General features: G+C 41.6%; 1 protein-coding gene across 1 annotated transcript; it reads left to right on the forward strand.

The window, feature by feature from the left end:
* Positions 1–6,260: 6,260 nt before the first annotated feature.
* ppp2r2d (protein phosphatase 2, regulatory subunit B, delta) lies at positions 6,261–18,497 on the forward strand. The gene is made up of 10 exons (XM_035405139.1): positions 6,261–6,463; positions 6,683–6,757; positions 12,063–12,160; positions 12,338–12,503; positions 12,697–12,812; positions 13,358–13,535; positions 13,981–14,145; positions 14,806–14,975; positions 15,701–15,792; positions 16,445–18,497. Exons 1-10 carry the CDS (start codon positions 6,457–6,459, stop codon positions 16,722–16,724), a joined length of 1,347 nt encoding a protein of 448 aa, XP_035261030.1. The 5' UTR covers positions 6,261–6,456; the 3' UTR covers positions 16,725–18,497.
* Positions 18,498–18,525: the final 28 nt, after the last annotated feature.

The raw sequence follows: 18,525 nt of genomic DNA on the forward strand, positions 1-18,525 counted from the left end.
GGGTTGTCACAGAGCACACAATAGCTTACTGGTATATTTGCCAAGTTTTTACAGTCTATGCCAAGTTAATTTCTCCAGTGCTATTAAAATGGCAAAAAGGACGACGATAAGAAGGAATAAAATATGCATTTTGAATGTTAACCTTAAGATACACACGTATCTCTGTCATTTTCTCATTTTCTCTAAGATTTCAGGCAGTTATTACTACATTTTTAAATGTGTAATTTATCTTTAAATAACAGGCTGATCTGCTGCAGGCTCCAGATGCTCACGACAATAATTGAGGCCACAGCTGCCCTTAGTTTTGAAGCCAAAGTACAACAGACATAACACTAAAAATATTCAGTTGCACAGAGACCTTAAGGGTATGGGCGTACATTGACAAAACACACATTGGTTAGGTGATTTGATTGAGTATGCTCAGGTCTGTTTTGTCTTATTTTTTCTTGTTGCTGTAAATATTTAAAAAAAAAAAAAAGTAACCCATTTGTATACTCAGGACATGACTATTATGGATACAACCACAGATCCATGAACTGGTGCAGATTTTTCAAAAGGCATGCCAAAAGCATTTTTTATATTTTATTAGTGCTTACACCTGTGGTACAAGGTGAAAGCTGGCCGGTAGTAAATGTAATGAATTGAAAGTGCGACAACCACAAATGTGCACTGACTAATCAGGCTGTTTATGGCATTACAGTAGCTTGAAATGGAAGCTTGTCTTTGTGAGCGGATGCCTCCATAACATTTTCAATAAATCTTGTTTTCTCTCCATATTATCACTGCCTATCAACAGGTATGGCATTATTGGCTCTGATGCCCATTTGTGCTAAAACACCATTTCTTGTGAGAGATTGATTGGACCATTACATTATAATTATTATACTATAATAAAGCACTACATTATGAAAGCAAGGATTGAAAGAAGTACAAGTCTTTCTTTGCATATACTTTCATGCAAATTAATTAGGTAATTTTAAATATGTGGTTTGTTATTAACTGTTCAAATATGCAAATGAGATATTAACAGGGATTTCAATATGTTTACACAGAAAACAGTCAAACAGAACAACAATCAAAAAACAATCAAATTATAAATAATGTTATGGCTCCCTTTTGTTTTTGAAAGAGGATACATCCAAAATTCTGTCAAACTACATTTTTTGCTTTGGTGTTTTTTGAGATTAGCAATGCAGGTCCACTGTTGTCTAATGTGTGTGCTGCAATTATAAGCTACATGCTGTATAAAATTAAACCTACTGGTATGCAGTGAATGAGGGACATATTGTTAAACTCTGTCGTAAAGGCTACATTCAGACAGCAGCTAAAAGGGGCCCAATTCCCATTTTTCTCTTTATACTCATACTGTGACAGTTTAGATGTTTATAGAACAGTGTGAACTTTCTTCCCCACATGGAGTCACACCTTTTCAGTTCTGTTTCTGTCCCACATCTGCGTGTGGACATAAATTGGATACATGACCATGAAAATTGGATGCGACTCGTTGTGGACGCTCAAATTAGAATAGACACGGAATTCAGTCCATGAATTTAGCACGCCGGGTAACGCCAGGTGTGTCGGGTATGCTCTAGTCAAGATCAATAACAGGATTGGAACAGAAGGGTATTCCCCGCTAAATCAGAGGTACCACTGAGATTTTTTTTAACCATATTCCACGTAGCAAATGCATGTCTTTTCCCAAATCAAAAAACAAACAATCACATGGAGTTTTATATGTTAAATATCTGATACCCAGCCATGTTGCTTGTGGGCATGTTGCCTTTGTCCGAAAGTTGTTGTTTTTTTTTTTGGTCACTCCCATTTGACACAGTGACAACTTGTATGTCATGAAAATATGATGCAATAAATACTTATCTAAACATGTGAGTTCAATCTTTAAAACTTTCAGCTTCCCCAATGATAAGATTTTAAAAAAACAAAGCCTCTTGATTATTAAGATTGGTTGTCTGTACAAATCCCCAAAGTCATTTTTCAGGATATGATTGGTACGTCGTGATACTTCTGTTGAAATTTCTGCCGGTTTTCTACCAGGTGCAAAGCCAGTGTGTAGGCTACTAACAAAGATGAGCTTGCTTTCTAAAGGAGTGCTTGCATTTTATGGAATGGTTGTTGTTCTTTCACAGCCACACCTAAGTGACACCAAGGTCGTTGCTTGCTTTTTTGGGAAATTCCTTTGAATATCTTGTCTTTCTTTGTTCTAGATTGCTAAGATTTAAGGGGTAGTCCTAGCCTCAACACCTCAAGGAACGTCTCTGTGATACCGTATATAGGCTAAAAGCCTCCCGTTGAGAAACTAAATGTTCTTAACGGGAGTTTGCTTAAGTGATTGATTCAAGTATTGTGAAATAAAGTAGAGCTGCGGTGGTTGGTCTGTTGAGGCTTTTAAGAGCTTAATCCCCAGAGAGTCTAATGCTGAGAATAAAGGAGAGGCATATCAAATGAGAATATGGAAAATAGGACTTCAAAACTTGTTCCACACACTTAACAGGCTTCGAATCCCAGAGCAGTTTATCTTTCTTAACTGTATCTGACAGAACTTTGAAAGTTATTTCAGGAGATGCAAAAAAAAAAAAAAAAAAACAAGAAACAAACATGTCAAATAACTTTTTTTTTTTTTAGAGTAGGAGTTGAAAGCAGATACACTCTATCAATTTGTTATATTTACCATCAAATGAATGCATTGCATATCAAAGCTCATTCTCAAGCCATTTCATCATTGAGGCGAACAGGCTTCAATTTAAACAATTCAAGCGTCTATAACTGGGAATACGTGTGTGTGTGTGTGTGTGTGTGTGTCTGTGTTGCCACCAGTTTTGGGGTTCCAAAACACAAGTGTGGAATGTGAGCAAAATGATCCAAAGCTTGTCAAGTATTCTAAATCTTAAATCTTAATAACTGACAAGCATCTTCAAAACAAGCTGATGGTCCTCCCTATGTTCATGAATTCCAGGATTGACTATGAAAAAGCCATTTTTGGCTTCAACACTTTCAGAAAGATGTGTTAATTTCTTTAGCCTGCACCTGTCGTCTAGTTCAAAGTGCAAGCCTCCCGTGAGTAGCCCATCTCTTGGCGCAGTACAAAGCAATTGACCTTAGGCTAAGTTTACTGTTCCAGGGCCCACACTGTATTTAAGAGATAGGATCTAGTGGGTGTTTGGCTGTCTTGGGCCAAGGGAAGAGGCAGCAGCTAACTCTGCACCACAGCCAACAACACCAACCGGGTGAGTACATACAACAGTGTTGTTGTACAAACGTATGCTTTAGTACACTAATAATATCCTTGAGTACACTGGGAACAGCAAAGCATGGAGATCACACAATTAGAGCAAACTGCTAATACTGAATATGAGGACAAACACACTGTGTACTTCTACAGGAAGGACAATAAAGGCAATGTGTTTACCATTAAAGAATGCACTAACAGATATGGAGTGGTGCCTCCAGGTGAGATTCTTAGGGTCCTTCTCATGTCAATTGTAGACAGCAAAGAACATTTTAATTTTTCAGAGGGTATTGCAGAAGCCAATTAAATCTGAATTCTATATGAATGTTACATGTGCTCATTAAAATTCTTTCTTTTTATAGCAAACTTGATATTTTATATAATGTTGTTCTTCAGATAAACAGTGCTGCATTTTGAACCAAGCGCTTTGTTGATGTTTATTTGCATAAATTAATAAATGTTACTGTGGCTGTGAAAATGAATAGTAACAAAGGCATATTTTTTGATGCTATGTCAACACTGTGACATAAAATGCTAATGTGTATGCTAAGTGACAGTGTCTGTCATTCTGTTAATGTAATTCTAGTACCACAGTACCACAATTTACTTGTAATTCAAAAGCACTTTAAAAATAAAAAAATTAAGTAAAAGTTTTGCATAACAGAAATCATGTTTTTTTTGGGAAACAGACTACATGGTTTATTTATTTATTTATTTATGTATTATCATTCCATTTCAAAGCTGTTGATCTCCATATTTATTCACCAAAAAGTGTTTTTAAATGAATAGTTGGTTTAATCGACTGAAAGTAAGGGCATGTAGCCTATACATTTCCATGAATTGACATTTCAGATTCTTGGTTTTGCACATTTGAAAGCTAAAGTGCTTCTGAACATCATCTGTTATCATGGAAATGCCTGCTGCAACTTAAACTCACTGGGGCCTGATCGTTGCCAATGGCAATAATGGCAATTAGCAAATGGCCACATGTTGTGTTAGAACACTTTCCAGTTCAACTTAATTTCTACACAATTATCTTAAAAAAAAAACCGTTACAATGACAGCAATAATACAAATATGGAAACATTTCATTTGCAGCTAACTTCATTCTAATAATTGTTTATGAGTCATTATTGCATCATTGGTGTCAACTGGACATTCAGATATGATCTAACTTCATGGAACTACAAATCACCATGATCTGGTATTGTTAAAAGGACCTTTTACACTACACTACCAACATATGTTGCAGAGGCTGCATCCCCCCATTTCCGGTTATGTCATATTCCGTTGCAACTCCTTATTGGATATAACACTATTATACGTGTATTTATGTGTTTATTCACGTATGACGTCCTGTTATTGGTCTGCTGGCTAAAGAAGTTATTAAAGCACTGCAAGACAAGTAGTTAGCTACTTAACTTTAGAAAGCCCTCCAGTTCTAGCACAAAAAGATGAAGCTGGCAATCTAGCTAACATGCATGTACAGTGAGTTAAGACAAAGACTTTTTTTCTTGATTTGGCTCTGTATGGCCCTTTCCATGATTTTACATTTGTAATCAAACAATTCACATGCTGTTAAAGTACAGATCCCCCCCACATCCTACAGCAAGACAATGATCCCAAACATACTGTTAAATCAAAATTTTAGTTTATCAAAGCCAAAAACTTGATTTTTTTTTTTTTTTTTTTGACTGCCAGTCACCCAATCTGAATGTCAGAATCAGAATCAGGTTTATTGCCAAGTAGGTTTTCACATACAAGGAATTTGCTTTGGTCTGGTGATGCATAACAGTGAACATAAAATAAAATAAAATAAAATAAAATAAAATAAACATAGTGCAATAACATAAACATAGTGAACAGTAAACAGTAAACAGTAAACAGTAAACAATAAACAATAGTGCAAGGGGACAAAGTGTTATAATAAGTGCAGGTGCTATGTCTGTTTGGTGTCCGTGGGGGTCAGGATAACAGACAGTGTCAGTGGGGGTCCCGGGCCTTGTTGAGATTTTGGTCCTGATGGACCGCAGCCTCCTGCCGGAGGGGAGTGTTTGAAAGAGTTTGTGTCCAGGGTGGGAGTGGTCGGCCACAATCTTTTCTGCCCGCCTCAGGGCCCTGGAGGTGTGCAGGTCCTGGAGGGATGGCAGGTTGCAGCCAATCACCCTCTCAGCAGCGCAAATGATACGCTGCAGTCTGCCCTTGTCCTTGGCAGTGGCAGCAGCGTATCAGATGTGTTTCATGAGAAGAGAAAACGTAAGGCAACTAGCCCCTGAAACAAGCATGAGCAGAAGACAGAAGTAAGACGAGCACTGTGTAAAAATGTGCACTGAAAATTGTTGCCACCATAGACAGGTTGCCACACAGCTTCGACGAATTGAAAGGGTTAAGATACTATTATTGAATAGTACCACATTACTCCGCAAGGGAGCGACAAAGCACAATATTGAGTGAAATATTGATAAGATGTCGCAGCTGCTACTTCACTGTTGCAATGACATACAGAACAGTTCAAGTAATTGGTGGAACCTAAAAAATCTCCATCAGCTGAAAAAAATGCGTATTTCTCAATGTTACGTTTTGTTGGTCAGTGATAAGGAGCAATATGCATACGAAAAGCACATCCCTGTGTACGCAGGTCACTACAACAATTTTCGATACCCAGCTTCTGTGCAACCAACCAGCAGAGGCTGGCGTGGTAGGTGCAAAAAGCAGGAATATTACTAGCACATACTACTATTTCTACAAAAAGCAGTAACCTGAAGTCAAACCTTGCCAAACAGAGCATGCTCGTCTAAATCCCCTAAATATTACACTGGTTGCACTTCAAAAATATTTTTCGATTCATTCTGCCTGCACAGTAACATCGGAAAGGTTTGCCATTCACCAGCCTTAACAACTGCCTGTTCTCTCCAAGCACTTCCCACGCACTCCCTCTAAGCTACAGCTACTACCTTCCTGTTTCTCGATCTCAAGAGGGAACCAAGCAGTCTTTTGAAGAGTGTCTATTAAATGACGTCACCGTGTCATGTCGACTGGCAATGTGCGCCATTTTGGAAAGAAAAAAATCACGGGCAATTCTGGTGGCTCTGATTCCCGGCTCTTTTAATTACTTTCCTCCCCCCATCAGCCGCTTTGCATCCCGAACGTGACTACTCTAACAAAGCTCAGAGGAACCTCTGGTGACACCAGGTCTGCTGCAGGAAGAAGTAATGGCAGGTACGGTAGCCAACTTTATTGTAGGCGGGGGCCCGCTCTCCCACTCACACAAGCGCGGCCTAGCTGCATTGCAAGTTAAAGCTAGCTAGCCTAGCCAAGCCAGGGGCTGGAGGTGCAAGTTGCAGCTAGCGAGCGCACTGGTTAGCTACACAAATCAACCAGAGAGCAAATGCATTTGCGTTAATTCTGTCTAGTTAATTGTATTTTTGTGCATTGCAGGTGTCGGAGGTGGGAATGATTTCCAGTGGTGTTTCTCCCAAGTGAAAGGAGCCATAGACGAAGATGTGGCCGAAGGTAATCTCGTGTGTGTTTTCGTGCATGAAATGACATTTGACAGTGTCGGTGTCATTTGGTGCTTCGCTAGCTAGCTAGATAAATTGTGCGTATGTGCTATGTAGAGTCTGCTGTTTATCTAGCTAAGAGGACAAAAATTTGCTATCTAGCAGTGTTGATTAGTCGCTATGCAGTTAAACTAGCTAGCTACTTCTGGAGTAGCAATGGCCACACAGGTCCAACATGGAACTAGCTAGTTCTGCCTGGCTAGCTAGCTTCTGGCTATCGGAATATCTCTAACATTAGGTAATAACTAACTTGGATTTACCAGATGAAGGCAAGTTTTATCTTGTTATCGATTAGTAATCGCCTCTGCTTCATCCGTGGGTCTGAAACATGAATATTTTGAGAGAAATCGAATCACCCGAATGACGTCTATGTGCTGCGTCCAGTTGTCGTTGTTGTAGCCAGTTTGCTTTTGTGGATAGACAAAACGAGTTGGTCAAAATTATCATTATATTCAGTGAATTCTTTAAATTAATAACATTGATAGCATGCGCTTGAATTTTCTAATGTTAGTTTCCTAAAATTGTTATTGCTGTGTGTTCTGCTTTTGGAAGCCTGTAACTGCTAGCGTGGTAACTAGCTAGTTGCTTAGCAAGCGAGCTAGCTCCGTCCTATGGGTTGATAACGTTACTTCCCAAGTCTTGAGTTGAAATGAATGCACTCTAGTTATAGCAGATAGTTAGCTGGGAAGGTAAGTTTACGATGATTTGTATAACGTTAGTCATATTTTGGGACTTAAAATAGCGAATGCTAGTTATGATAAGGGAAACCGAATCATTGTTATTACTTTAAACTGTTCAGCAAATAAGCTAACCAACGTGCCTTTGCTCCTGTCAGGTAAACTAGTTGTGTAACTAGTGGTTAGCTATATTAACTAGCTTGTTATCTCTTGCCAGTAATCGCCAACTTATTTGGATTGCTCCACGAAACTAAAACACTCAGAAATGCTAGGTAGACATGTAATGGAACATTTGGGCACAGCCTTTTTTTGTTACACGTACACATGTAAATATGCATTACACCCACATAATTGTTCTGTGAGTACACCAGTTGGAGTTATTGGGTGACGGAGGATATTTTACTGCCCTGCCAGTTTCGGTTGAAGTAGCTGAGATGGGTGCGTTTAAATGTACAATGTCAATCGTATAACTGATGGAACTGCTGAGATAAAGCACAGCATTATGGAAAATATAACCAATCGCGATCAGTTCATGTGTGAATTTGCATCCATGACAGCTCCTCTATACTATTCTGCATATGTATTCCAATAAAACAATAACAACATATGCTCCCGTCTGGAACAACCTGTCCTTCCAGAATGTAATGGAGGGGGAAAAAATCCTGTCTTCCATAGTGGTACTGCTGTCACCATTATTTACTGTACAGGTGAACTGTTAGTCAGTTGAACTCATTTCATATAATAATGAGAGAGTGCTTCTTAACAAAGGTTAGGCTTACTGGGGTTTTATTGAAAAATAAGGAGTTTGGTGAAGCACTGCTTATTGTTTATTTATTTATTACCTGTTACGTGGTAGATCCTATTGACATTAACAGAACAAGTGTGTATGCACAGACTCTAAAGGCACATGCTCTCCTTTTCCATTTGGCGCTTGTGTAGAGGATGTTCATATTCAGGCAAATTTTGATGGTAGACTTTTTTAGGCACCTAGCTGAAGGATACAATGGCAGTGCCTCAACCCAGGATTTAAACCTGCAGCCTTTTTGTAAAAAAAAAAATAATAATAATAAATTTGATATCGGCTTTTGTCACCCCATGGCTTCTTTATTGAGCAAGTGTAAGTGCATTGTCTCAGCTTGGGCAAGAGAACTGCACCAGTTCAGTCATCGATGAATAGCCAACATTTTCATTGAAGACTGAACCACAGCAGTTCAGTCATCAATGAATAGCCATCACCTTAAAATGAAGATCACCCACTCTTCAATAGTGTGCCTCTCCCTGTACGCCTGCCCTTGATGTTTATTAAAAAAGCCCATTCATCACACAGTAGAGTGAAACAGGCTTTGGTGTAAAAACGTGTGTGTTGGGGAAGGCTTTATTTAGTTCTTCAGATGTATTATTAAAATGTCTAAACGGCTACAGGTATGTCCAGTTAAACTGAGTGAACTGCTCGCAAGTTCACGTTCTCACGTGGCTCGTAAGGTCTTGCCTTGAGAGAATTCTGGGGGTCACAAGCAGCCATTATGTTTCCAAGAGGATGGAGATATGTCTTGGATTTTTTCTTTGTTCAGTATGTGCTTTGGTTTTAAAACAAAATTCACATGCAATGCAGACTGTCGGTTGAGTGTTTTTTTTTTTTTTTTGATTAATCGTGAGAGGATTGGTGTGGTTGCTGTAATTGTTGCTGTAAAGAGATTTTATCTGAATTTAAGATATACGAAAGATAACCTTTGTCCACACATTTATTATTCCTTCTAATATTTAAACAAAGCACATAAATTGCTTGTATTAAATTATTTGTGTTGTGAATGCATGCATTCATGCAACACATTCGATAATTTCCTGCTGGTTGCTTTAGTAGCTTGCTCCCATGGACTGAATATTTGTGTGCATGTATGCACAGGCAGTGCTTCTCTGTAGCTTGGGCTGTGTGCTGCAGATGACTCAGAACTAAAACGTCTAAGGGGCAAAATGAATCTGGATTTTTAGCCAATCAGTCAGACCTGTTATTATGTAACGTTATAAAGCAGAACTGTAGAGAGAGCGAGAGAGTCTTTACGGTTTCTTTTTATAAGATAAATTATTTAAGGCACAGCTAATGATGCACGTTTACAAAGTGTGTAGATGTACGGGGCGCTAAGTGAGAGACGGTATAGATCCTTCCATTCTTGGCTCGATCTGGCATTTAAAACTGCAGCTTGGCGGCACCACGCCGAGGGGACACCGCGAGCGCGCCTCCCCGTCTGCGGCCCGGTCCGAGCGATGCCACGTTCGGGCCTCAAGTTCACTAAAGGTCGCGGAGCTGAAAGATGTAACGCACAGAGGCTAATGGCCGCGCTGCCGTTTGTGAATCAGTCACCTGAAATATCCACTCAGTGCCTCGGGAGGGGACTGCTTTCTGATACTGTACGGTTGCCAGAGACTGGCTTTACCGGCATTTGGGAGGGTGCAGTGGCTTTAAATGCTCTGTGCCTGTGAACGGTAGAACCAGAGCAAAACGTAGAGCAGAAAGAGGCGACTGGTCGCTCGGCTTTGGCACCACATGCGGGCTCTTCTCCCCACGGAGAAAGAAACATCCCCCCCTCCCCTCGATTTTAAACCTTCCGCCGCCTGTTCTGACACACGAATGTCTGCCTCATCCGTCCACCAAGATACGATGGTACTACATTTAGTTTCCCCATCATTTGTGCGCATGAAGCCACACGTTCATGCCGTGTTGCCACAGTGTTCGTACTGTGCTGTCTGCACGTTGTTTTGGAGCTGGTCAGCTAATGAGCATCTCCCTTACCAATGTTTCCCATAGGAGAAGGAAGGTGCTGGCTTTGTTCTGTTTTTACCGTTCTTCACGCCAACCTTGTGTGGATCTCACCCGTAGACTACACATACAATACTGTCAGTTTAGTAATGACCCCCGTTATTCCTTTTGTCTGATTGGCTGGGGAAATGTATTTATTTCCATGCCAGGGAAAGTATTTGGAGTTAGCAGGCCCCCAATAAGTTATCTTGTTTTGCTCTCTTGGTGCTTTTGTAATCATAACATTATTTGGGAACATAATTTTTTTTGTCCCAGTTTGGAATAGCCAGTCACTCACTGTTGTGTTAGGGGCTGTGCAGACTAGCATGTGCATCCACTGAAACATGTAGCTAGCCAACATGTTTTTACATTGCAGTCCATTAGAAGACCGTACCAAAAATCATCCTGATCGACTTCACCATTTATGGAGTCGGTACAAGCATACCGTAGGGACCCGGTCAACCAGAGGAAACTCTTTTGTGCAACAGGGAGAGGAATACCCTGCCAATGAAAACCCTCTCTCACTGAGCAAAGCTATGGCCCATTAAGTGATGTTGTGTGGGCCAACCAGCTTCCATCTTCACTGGCGCGCCAAAAATCTAAATTCCAGACCGCAGGGCGAAATACTTTACAAAGGCCCTAGTGCCTTTGCCAGATACACTACATGGCGAAAGTGTGTGGACACCTGACATCTAAAATTTAATTCAAACGTATGGCCATTTACATGGAGTTGGTCCACCCTTTGCTGCTCTAATAACCTGTACTCTTCTGGGAAGGCCTTATACTAGATGTTGGAGCATTGCTGCAGGGTTTAGTTTCCATTCAGCCAGAAGAGCGTTAGTGAGGTTGAGCGATTAGGCCTGGCTCGAAGTTGGCTTTCCAATTGATCCCAAAGGTGTTGGATGTGGTAGAGATCAGGGCTCTGTGCAGGTCAGTCAAGTTCTTCCACACTGTTCCCAACAAAACCATTTCTACATGGACCCCGATGTGTGCCTGGGGGCATTGTCATGCTGAAACAGGAATCTGTTGGTGAAGCACAGAATTGTCTATAATGGGATTGTATGCTGTTGCATTAAGATTTGCCTTCACTGGAACTCGGGCCTAGCCCAAACCATGAAAAACAGCTGCCGACCAAGGGATGTCCAGGTACTTTTGGTCATATAGTGTACAAAACCCACGAAGACACCCGATTCCAGGGTAAACTATAAAGCCTACAGCCGACATATTAAAACGATCTCAGACCCATTACCTTCGAGAGCTTGTCCACAGAGCTGCCCTACATGTTGTCTCCCCACAGTCCCTATATCAGCCTCGCTCAATCCCGGCGCTGAGTTTTTGGACAGTTGTAATGCGGGCTAAATATAACCCGCAAATGAGCTGTCAGTCCTAAGGCTACCGCGCGGCGTGAAGCGGGTGCCCCTCCCCACTTTGCTAATTGCCTCTGTTTCGGCGAGAATGAGTCACCCACGCCTTTCTTCTCATTGTGTCCTTTGAGACCCGGGCCGGGGGGGAATGGAGCGCGAGCAGGAAAAAAAAGTACTATTTTCACCAGCCAGCGGTGTTTACTGCACCGAAAATCTGAAGCGCTGTGTATTTATAGCAACTGCGAAGCTAATTGAGAAAGAGAAAGCAGCCCTAATTCAGATAGCCTGAGGAAAGTGTATTTCATGTTTTGTCTTACACTGCTGTAGATACACTGGCGACTGCAGTGGTCAGTGAATAAGGAAATGACCAGCAGAATATTGACTTCTGCAGCACCATGTAATGATGCGTTTTCTCTCTTGCAGCGGATATTATATCGACAGTTGAATTCAACTACTCTGGAGACTTACTAGCTACAGGAGACAAAGGAGGCAGAGTTGTCATATTTCAGCGTGAACAGGAGGTGAGTTTGGTAAAACTGGAGGCCAGCTCCATAGCTACTGCAGGATGGATTCCTTTGGAATCTCTGTATTTCAATTCCCTCTTAAATATCTGTGCCTGCAAATGTTCCTTCATCAAAAGTTCTGTATTATGTTTTTGAAAAAAAATTCTGTTCTGTGTTCGTGCATTTTCCTCCCAGAGTAAAAATCGGCCACACTCGAGAGGGGAGTACAACGTGTACAGCACTTTCCAGAGTCACGAACCTGAGTTTGACTACTTGAAAAGCTTAGAAATTGAGGAAAAAATCAACAAAATTAGGTGGTTACCCCAACAAAATGCTGCTCACTTCCTGCTCTCGACAAATGGTAAGATCATCTCACGACCTTCATGTACGAACTGTCTGTTTTGAAAGAATAATCACACCACTGTTTTGAAAGAATAATCAAGTGGAAGTACTTGATTCCGATGCTTGTGATTTTTGGCTGCTTCACAAAATTTGCTGTGGAAGTATCGAGGCGCGGTCGCGTCACTGAAGCCTGCACTATTTCTTTCCCACAGACAAAACGATCAAACTGTGGAAAATCAGCGAAAGGGACAAAAGGGCGGAGGGATACAACCTGAAAGACGAGGAGGGGAGGTTGCGCGGAGATCCTTCTAGAATTACGTCACTACGGGTTCGTACGCTGCTCTCGCACAATCTTTTTTTGTTATACAGCTCACAAACCTAGCTTTTATTAATTTTATTGCTTTCTGCATTATCATATTCATATTTGGCAGTAGTACACTGGTGGCAATTTATACAATGCTTGGAAAGTTGTTGTGTGTTCCCGGTATGAAACCTATAAGCACAGATTAAGCCAATAGGAAAGCCAAAAGCCAAATTTGATATTGACCCCAGCATGTTGGACTTCCTGGTTTTTTGGTATCTATTGCTGATAATGAAATGATATCGGGTGGTTTTTATTGTTGCCTTTATTTTGCATTCTACTTTCATTCTAGCGATTTGACAGTGGAGAACCAGTCGTACTGTATGATACAATACATGATGCCAGGGAAGAACGCTTGTTTTGTCAGTCATTTGATTAACCTGTCCATAACCCCAAATGAGACCAATAAATATGGCTTCCAGCTAATAGTACTGCCAGGCAGTCCTCTTGGTCCGTGTCCCGATATGCTGGACAGCTTGTTAACGTTTTCTGTGCGTTCTGTCTTTTTGTAGGTACCTGTGCTGATGCCAATGGACCTAATGGTGGAAGCAAGCCCTCGGAGAATATTTGCAAATGCACACACATATCACATTAATTCCATTTCAGTAAATAGCGATCACGAAACATACCTTTCGGCAGATGACTTAAGAATAAATCTATGGCACTTAGAAATCACAGATAGAAGTTTTAGTATCCTTTAAAAAAAAAAAAGAAAAACACGATGTACAAATGTGTTGTAGTTGTTCTTAAAGCTCTTCTTAAAGGTAACCTCTGCTGGGGGGGAAAGGTGGGGGTGCAAAAATGCTGAGAATAGCAAATTAAGAATGTCTCTCCTGTTGGTTCCTGTTTCAGCCCCCCACTCCTGACATGTGTTTGAAAAGGCAGCGGGCTTTGTTTATAAACACAATAGACCAGTGCATTATGGGATTGCTGCCTCTGACTCCAGAGTTTCTATTTTTAAAGGGGTAGCTTACTGTTTTTTTTTTTTTCATCTGAGGTTCCCTTTAATTGAGCTTTTGGTGTTAAGATTTTGCTACGAAGTGTGGACTGTGCGTGTGTGTGCCTACATGTGCATGCATGTTCAGCCTAATCTTCCTCAGTCTTGAAGCAGGCTTCCTTCACCGCCCAACTTCAGACATTGTAGATATAAAGCCTGCCAACATGGAGGAGCTGACGGAGGTCATCACAGCCGCCGAGTGTCACCCACACCAGTGCAATGTGTTTGTGTACAGCAGTAGCAAAGGAACTATACGGCTATGCGACATGCGCGCCGCCGCCCTCTGCGATAGGCATACCAAATGTGAGTGTCCCGCGGCGGCCCCCAGCCCCGTGTCACAACGCGCCTGATAAAAGTCAGACTTTCCCCGTCTGCTCGCGTGCGCCGCTCCTTTCGGCTTCGCGTTGAGCGGTAACTGCTGTCCACGGCTCGGGGTCAGCGCTAACTGAAGCCACTGTGTGTCTCGTTTTCGCTGCCTTTCAGTTTTCCAGTTCCTCATCGGAAATAATATCCTCCTTAAATTAGTATATAAAATCCCCTCCTTTTAAAATGTTTTTGAAAGTTTTAAAACTACGTGCACTAGCCATGTTTCGGCAGCAATGCTGGGTAACGCACTAGCTGGCTGTCAAGTACAGTCTTCTTTGCTGAAATATTCCAGAGCAGAGAAAAAAAAACAGAATTCCTTGACTGTTCTGTAGTCTTAAGAAACTAAAATCGCTGTCTTTGGGGATTACTTACTCTAGACAGCTGGTTGCTGTCCTGTTCCTGTTGACAAGAAACTCAATTGGATAAATGGTTCCAGGATGAGAGATGGATCCCATGAAAACTATGTTGTTAATGTTTCATTTTTTACCATGCTATCAGTTGACAGTGTTATTGTGTTTTCCAGACACACCACCCACCCAATGTGATCTGAGGCAGTCGTGCGCTTGAATAATAGATCTGTTTTGTATTCTTCTTCAGTCTTCGAAGAGCCAGAAGACCCGAGCAGCAGGTCCTTCTTCTCAGAAATCATCTCCTCAATATCTGACGTGAAGTTCAGCCACAGCGGTCGCTACATGATGACGCGAGACTATCTCTCGGTAAAGGTGTGGGACCTGAACATGGAGAACAGGCCAGTGGAGACCTACCAGGTACGTACTGTTTCAGACCTGTCACCATCATCCTTCAGGTCAGACCAAGAATCCCAGCCACAGTAAAAATGCTCCATTGTAAATTAATGATGGCTTGAAGCCATGCTAATTTTAGTGCTGTTGTTTGCTGCACATAGTTTTTCCACATCTGTTTTAGTCTATTAATTATTTATTATTAATTAAAGCCCCCCCCTTTTTGTCCCAGTTATAATGTTCAGTTCTATTAACGAGCAATCTTAGCTGCAACATCTGCTATCGGTTCAGTGAAGTGTGGAAGAGCATGTGCTTTTCTGCAACGCGATATCGAGCTGCTGCCACTTTTGCAGTCCACAAGTAGAGCTTGACGCAGACAGTAACATACTATGTGCGCTTTGAGAAAGTGGACCGTAGGCGAACAGTTGAACAGCAGTGGTCACTGGTGAACAATTACACTCATCCCCACTGACTGAATTTCTCTCTCACTGTAATGCTGCAGCCAGTTATGCCTCGCTCTGCGGAGCTTCTGGGTATTATCGGCTCTGACAGCCCTGATTCTCAGTACCAGTCCGTAGGGTCAGTCCACACGGCTGGAATTGGTACTTTAGGCGTTCTCTTCCTGACATGTGCACACGTCTTCCCATTGGTATAACTCATCTGCCATTTCACGTTCTCCAGAAGAATTTCTTTCAGCACTGCACACTTGCCTCGCCCCGTGTAAGCCTGTCATAATTTGTTTCCTGTTCCAGGTGCACGAATACCTCCGTAGTAAGCTGTGCTCATTGTACGAGAACGACTGCATTTTTGACAAGTTTGAGTGCTGCTGGAACGGCTCTGACAGGTGAAGTGACGTTTCTGCATTTAAGGACAGCTCTAAACAAGTTTGAAGAGACACACCTATGGTTTCACAATGCTATGAATTCTCTTTTTTTTTGTATGGGAATAACTCCACTGTAGAGTTTGTAAGTTTTTAAGCAATCCATTTTTACAAAATTGTAAATGTTTATTTTTAAAGGGAACCCCACCTGTTAAGATCTCCATGGCCACTATGGATATATGTTGCGAAAACCTCACACAAGATTTCCGTTTTTTTTTGTTTTTTTTCCCCAAACCCCAGGCTTTAATAGAAATTTTGACCTATGGAGATCGCCATTATTTTAGGCACGCAGTGCACTTTGGGTAAAATGGCTGCACTGGAGGTTTGGTAAAATGGTTGCACTGGAGGTTAACTCGGTTGTTTTGTCCGGCAGTTATTAATAGTGAAAAATATATTTTATATAGGCATTTACACAAGTCTTAACAGGCAGGGTTCCCTCTAAAATACTTACGCCACAGAGTCTGTGATTATGTGCTCATGTGCATGCTTGTGGCAGTACTGGAAAATAGCGCCGACGGTACACCCTCCCTGATTCTGACGCTGAAGTTTGCTCGCAGGGAGGTCGGAGAACTTGCAGTGAAATTGCTTAAAAAAGGAACCTCTCTCCCCCCCGCAGTGCCATCATGACCGGCTCCTACAACAACTTCTTCCGGATGTTTGACCGGAGCACCAGGAGGGACATCACGCTGGAGGCGTCGCGGGAGAGCAGTAAACCGCGCGCGCTCCTCAAGCCGCGCAAGGTGTGCACCGGCGGCAAGCGCAAGAAGGACGAGATCAGCGTGGACAGCCTGGACTTCAACAAGAAGATCCTCCACACGGCCTGGCACCCCAAGGAGAACGTCATCGCCGTCGCCGCCACCAACAACCTGTATATATTCCAGGACAAAATCAACTAAAAGAAAAGAAAAGAAAATCAATTTAAAAAACGAAAAAAGATTACAAAAAAAAAACAAAACAACATAAACATGGGGCTCATCCCCGGGGGCAGATATTCTTGTACTTGCATAGTTTAAAGCCTAGTCGTTTATCTGTAAAAGAAACGGCCTTCTTGTCCTAATGAAGAATTTGATGCACTCGTTTATCTTGTGTGGCCGAGGGAGAAATTAAGCCGGGCCCGTTCCTTTTTTCCGAGTCGGTGGCATGCTTGAGCCCTCGGCGCGGGGGGGGGGGGGGGAGAGTCGAGCGTCCCTGCCCGGGAGAAGCTCAACCTCCCCCATCATCACCACCAACCCAACCCACCCCACCCCACTCCACTCCACTCCACCCATCTCCCCCAAAAAAAGCAGAATTGATGGACAGCACTCAACAGAGGCCAAAACTCTCTGATGTTAGCGTGTTTCATTTTAAGCCTGAGCCTTCATGTTATGATTTAACGACCAAATTCATTGAACACCCATGGAATGACATTTTACTGTCAAAATGTAGTCTCTTTACTGTATTTCTGGGCCTTTCTATGACATGAAATTCACTTGTTACCTGTTGACATTCCGCCCCTGGCCCCTACTTACAGGCCTTTGGTGTTTTACCATTAAGCACTTAGAACAGGTCGCCATTTTTGGTCAGTGGACTTTCTTTTTTGTTTTTTTTAAGCCCCTCCCCCCCATTTTGTTTTTTTCTTCCTTCCCCCTCCTCCATTTTTTCCTCATGCATAGTAACATTTACTCACTGACTGTATCTATATAACCACACCGTCTGGTGTCAACCACTTAATAAAAGTAACAAAAACTACAAAGAGACGTGTTTTTAAATTTTGAAAGAGTATGTATAAAATTCTTATGTTCTTCTGTTGTTTTGCATGTGTACATTGTAGATTTAAGAGAAAAAAAAAAGTGGAAACAATGCGAAAAGTCACCCCACTGGCTGTTCGGTAGCATGACTTAGGAAGATCTCGTAATGAACTACTTGAAGCTGCGTTAGCGCTCCATCAGAAACTGGTTGTCAGCCTTGTTCAGTGTCGGTATCTTTATGTTCTTAGCTCCTTATAAAGGCGTAGTCTGGTAACACATCATGAAGCAATAGGTATTTACACAAAGGGAATCTGCAGCCTTAACGCGTACCGTATGTTTTCTGAAAAAGAAAGAAAAATTGAAACCCCCCTGTAACTCACCAATTACAGATATGTCCTGGCCGCATCCCAGATGTTTTACAGAACGACCGTACCTAGCGTGCAGTTTTAACACTGTTCTTAAATGTATTTTTTCCCCTCACCATTAAGTGCTGCTATCAGTGGCTCTGTGTCAAAATGGCAACGGTAAAGATTATAGTCATATGTAATAGATATTACACATTAAAAACAGAATGTGAATCAAAACCAAGTGCCGAGTGCCTCCCTGAGAAGTAATCAATCTATTCAGATCAATAAAACTACACACTGCATTATGACATCACTAAAGTGGAATTCATTGGTTCCCTTCACCTTTCTTTTTACTGGGCTACCATTGAGCACCATTGTTTGCTAATGCTAGTATAGAATTCGCAGTAGAGAATATTGGGGTCAAAGGTTCAAAGTTATTGTTTCCATTGTTACGCTTTTCAATTCAGACACTTGAGTCGAGCGGTCTTTGACCTTGTTCCCTGTTTAAATAATTATGCTAACACAGGGGAAATGTACACAGTTGTTTGATTATTTTGACCAAAGTTAAATAAAATTTGAATTGTGTTTATCTGAATTGGAACATTTCTTGAGCACGTTTCTGA

The sequence above is a fragment of the Anguilla anguilla genome, chromosome 2 (assembly GCF_013347855.1).
Source record: "Anguilla anguilla isolate fAngAng1 chromosome 2, fAngAng1.pri, whole genome shotgun sequence".
In the NCBI taxonomy this organism is placed as follows: Eukaryota; Metazoa; Chordata; class Actinopteri; order Anguilliformes; family Anguillidae; genus Anguilla; species Anguilla anguilla.

What these genes read in the sequence shown, in the direction of transcription:
- ppp2r2d (XM_035405139.1), top strand. An exon ending in AGACGAAGATGTGGCCGAAG is followed by an intron (nt 6,758 to 12,062) that starts GTAATCTCGTGT and finishes TCTCTCTTGCAG; the next exon opens with CGGATATTATATCGACAGTT. An exon ending in CTGCGATAGGCATACCAAAT is followed by an intron (nt 14,146 to 14,805) that starts GTGAGTGTCCCG and finishes ATTCTTCTTCAG; the next exon opens with TCTTCGAAGAGCCAGAAGAC.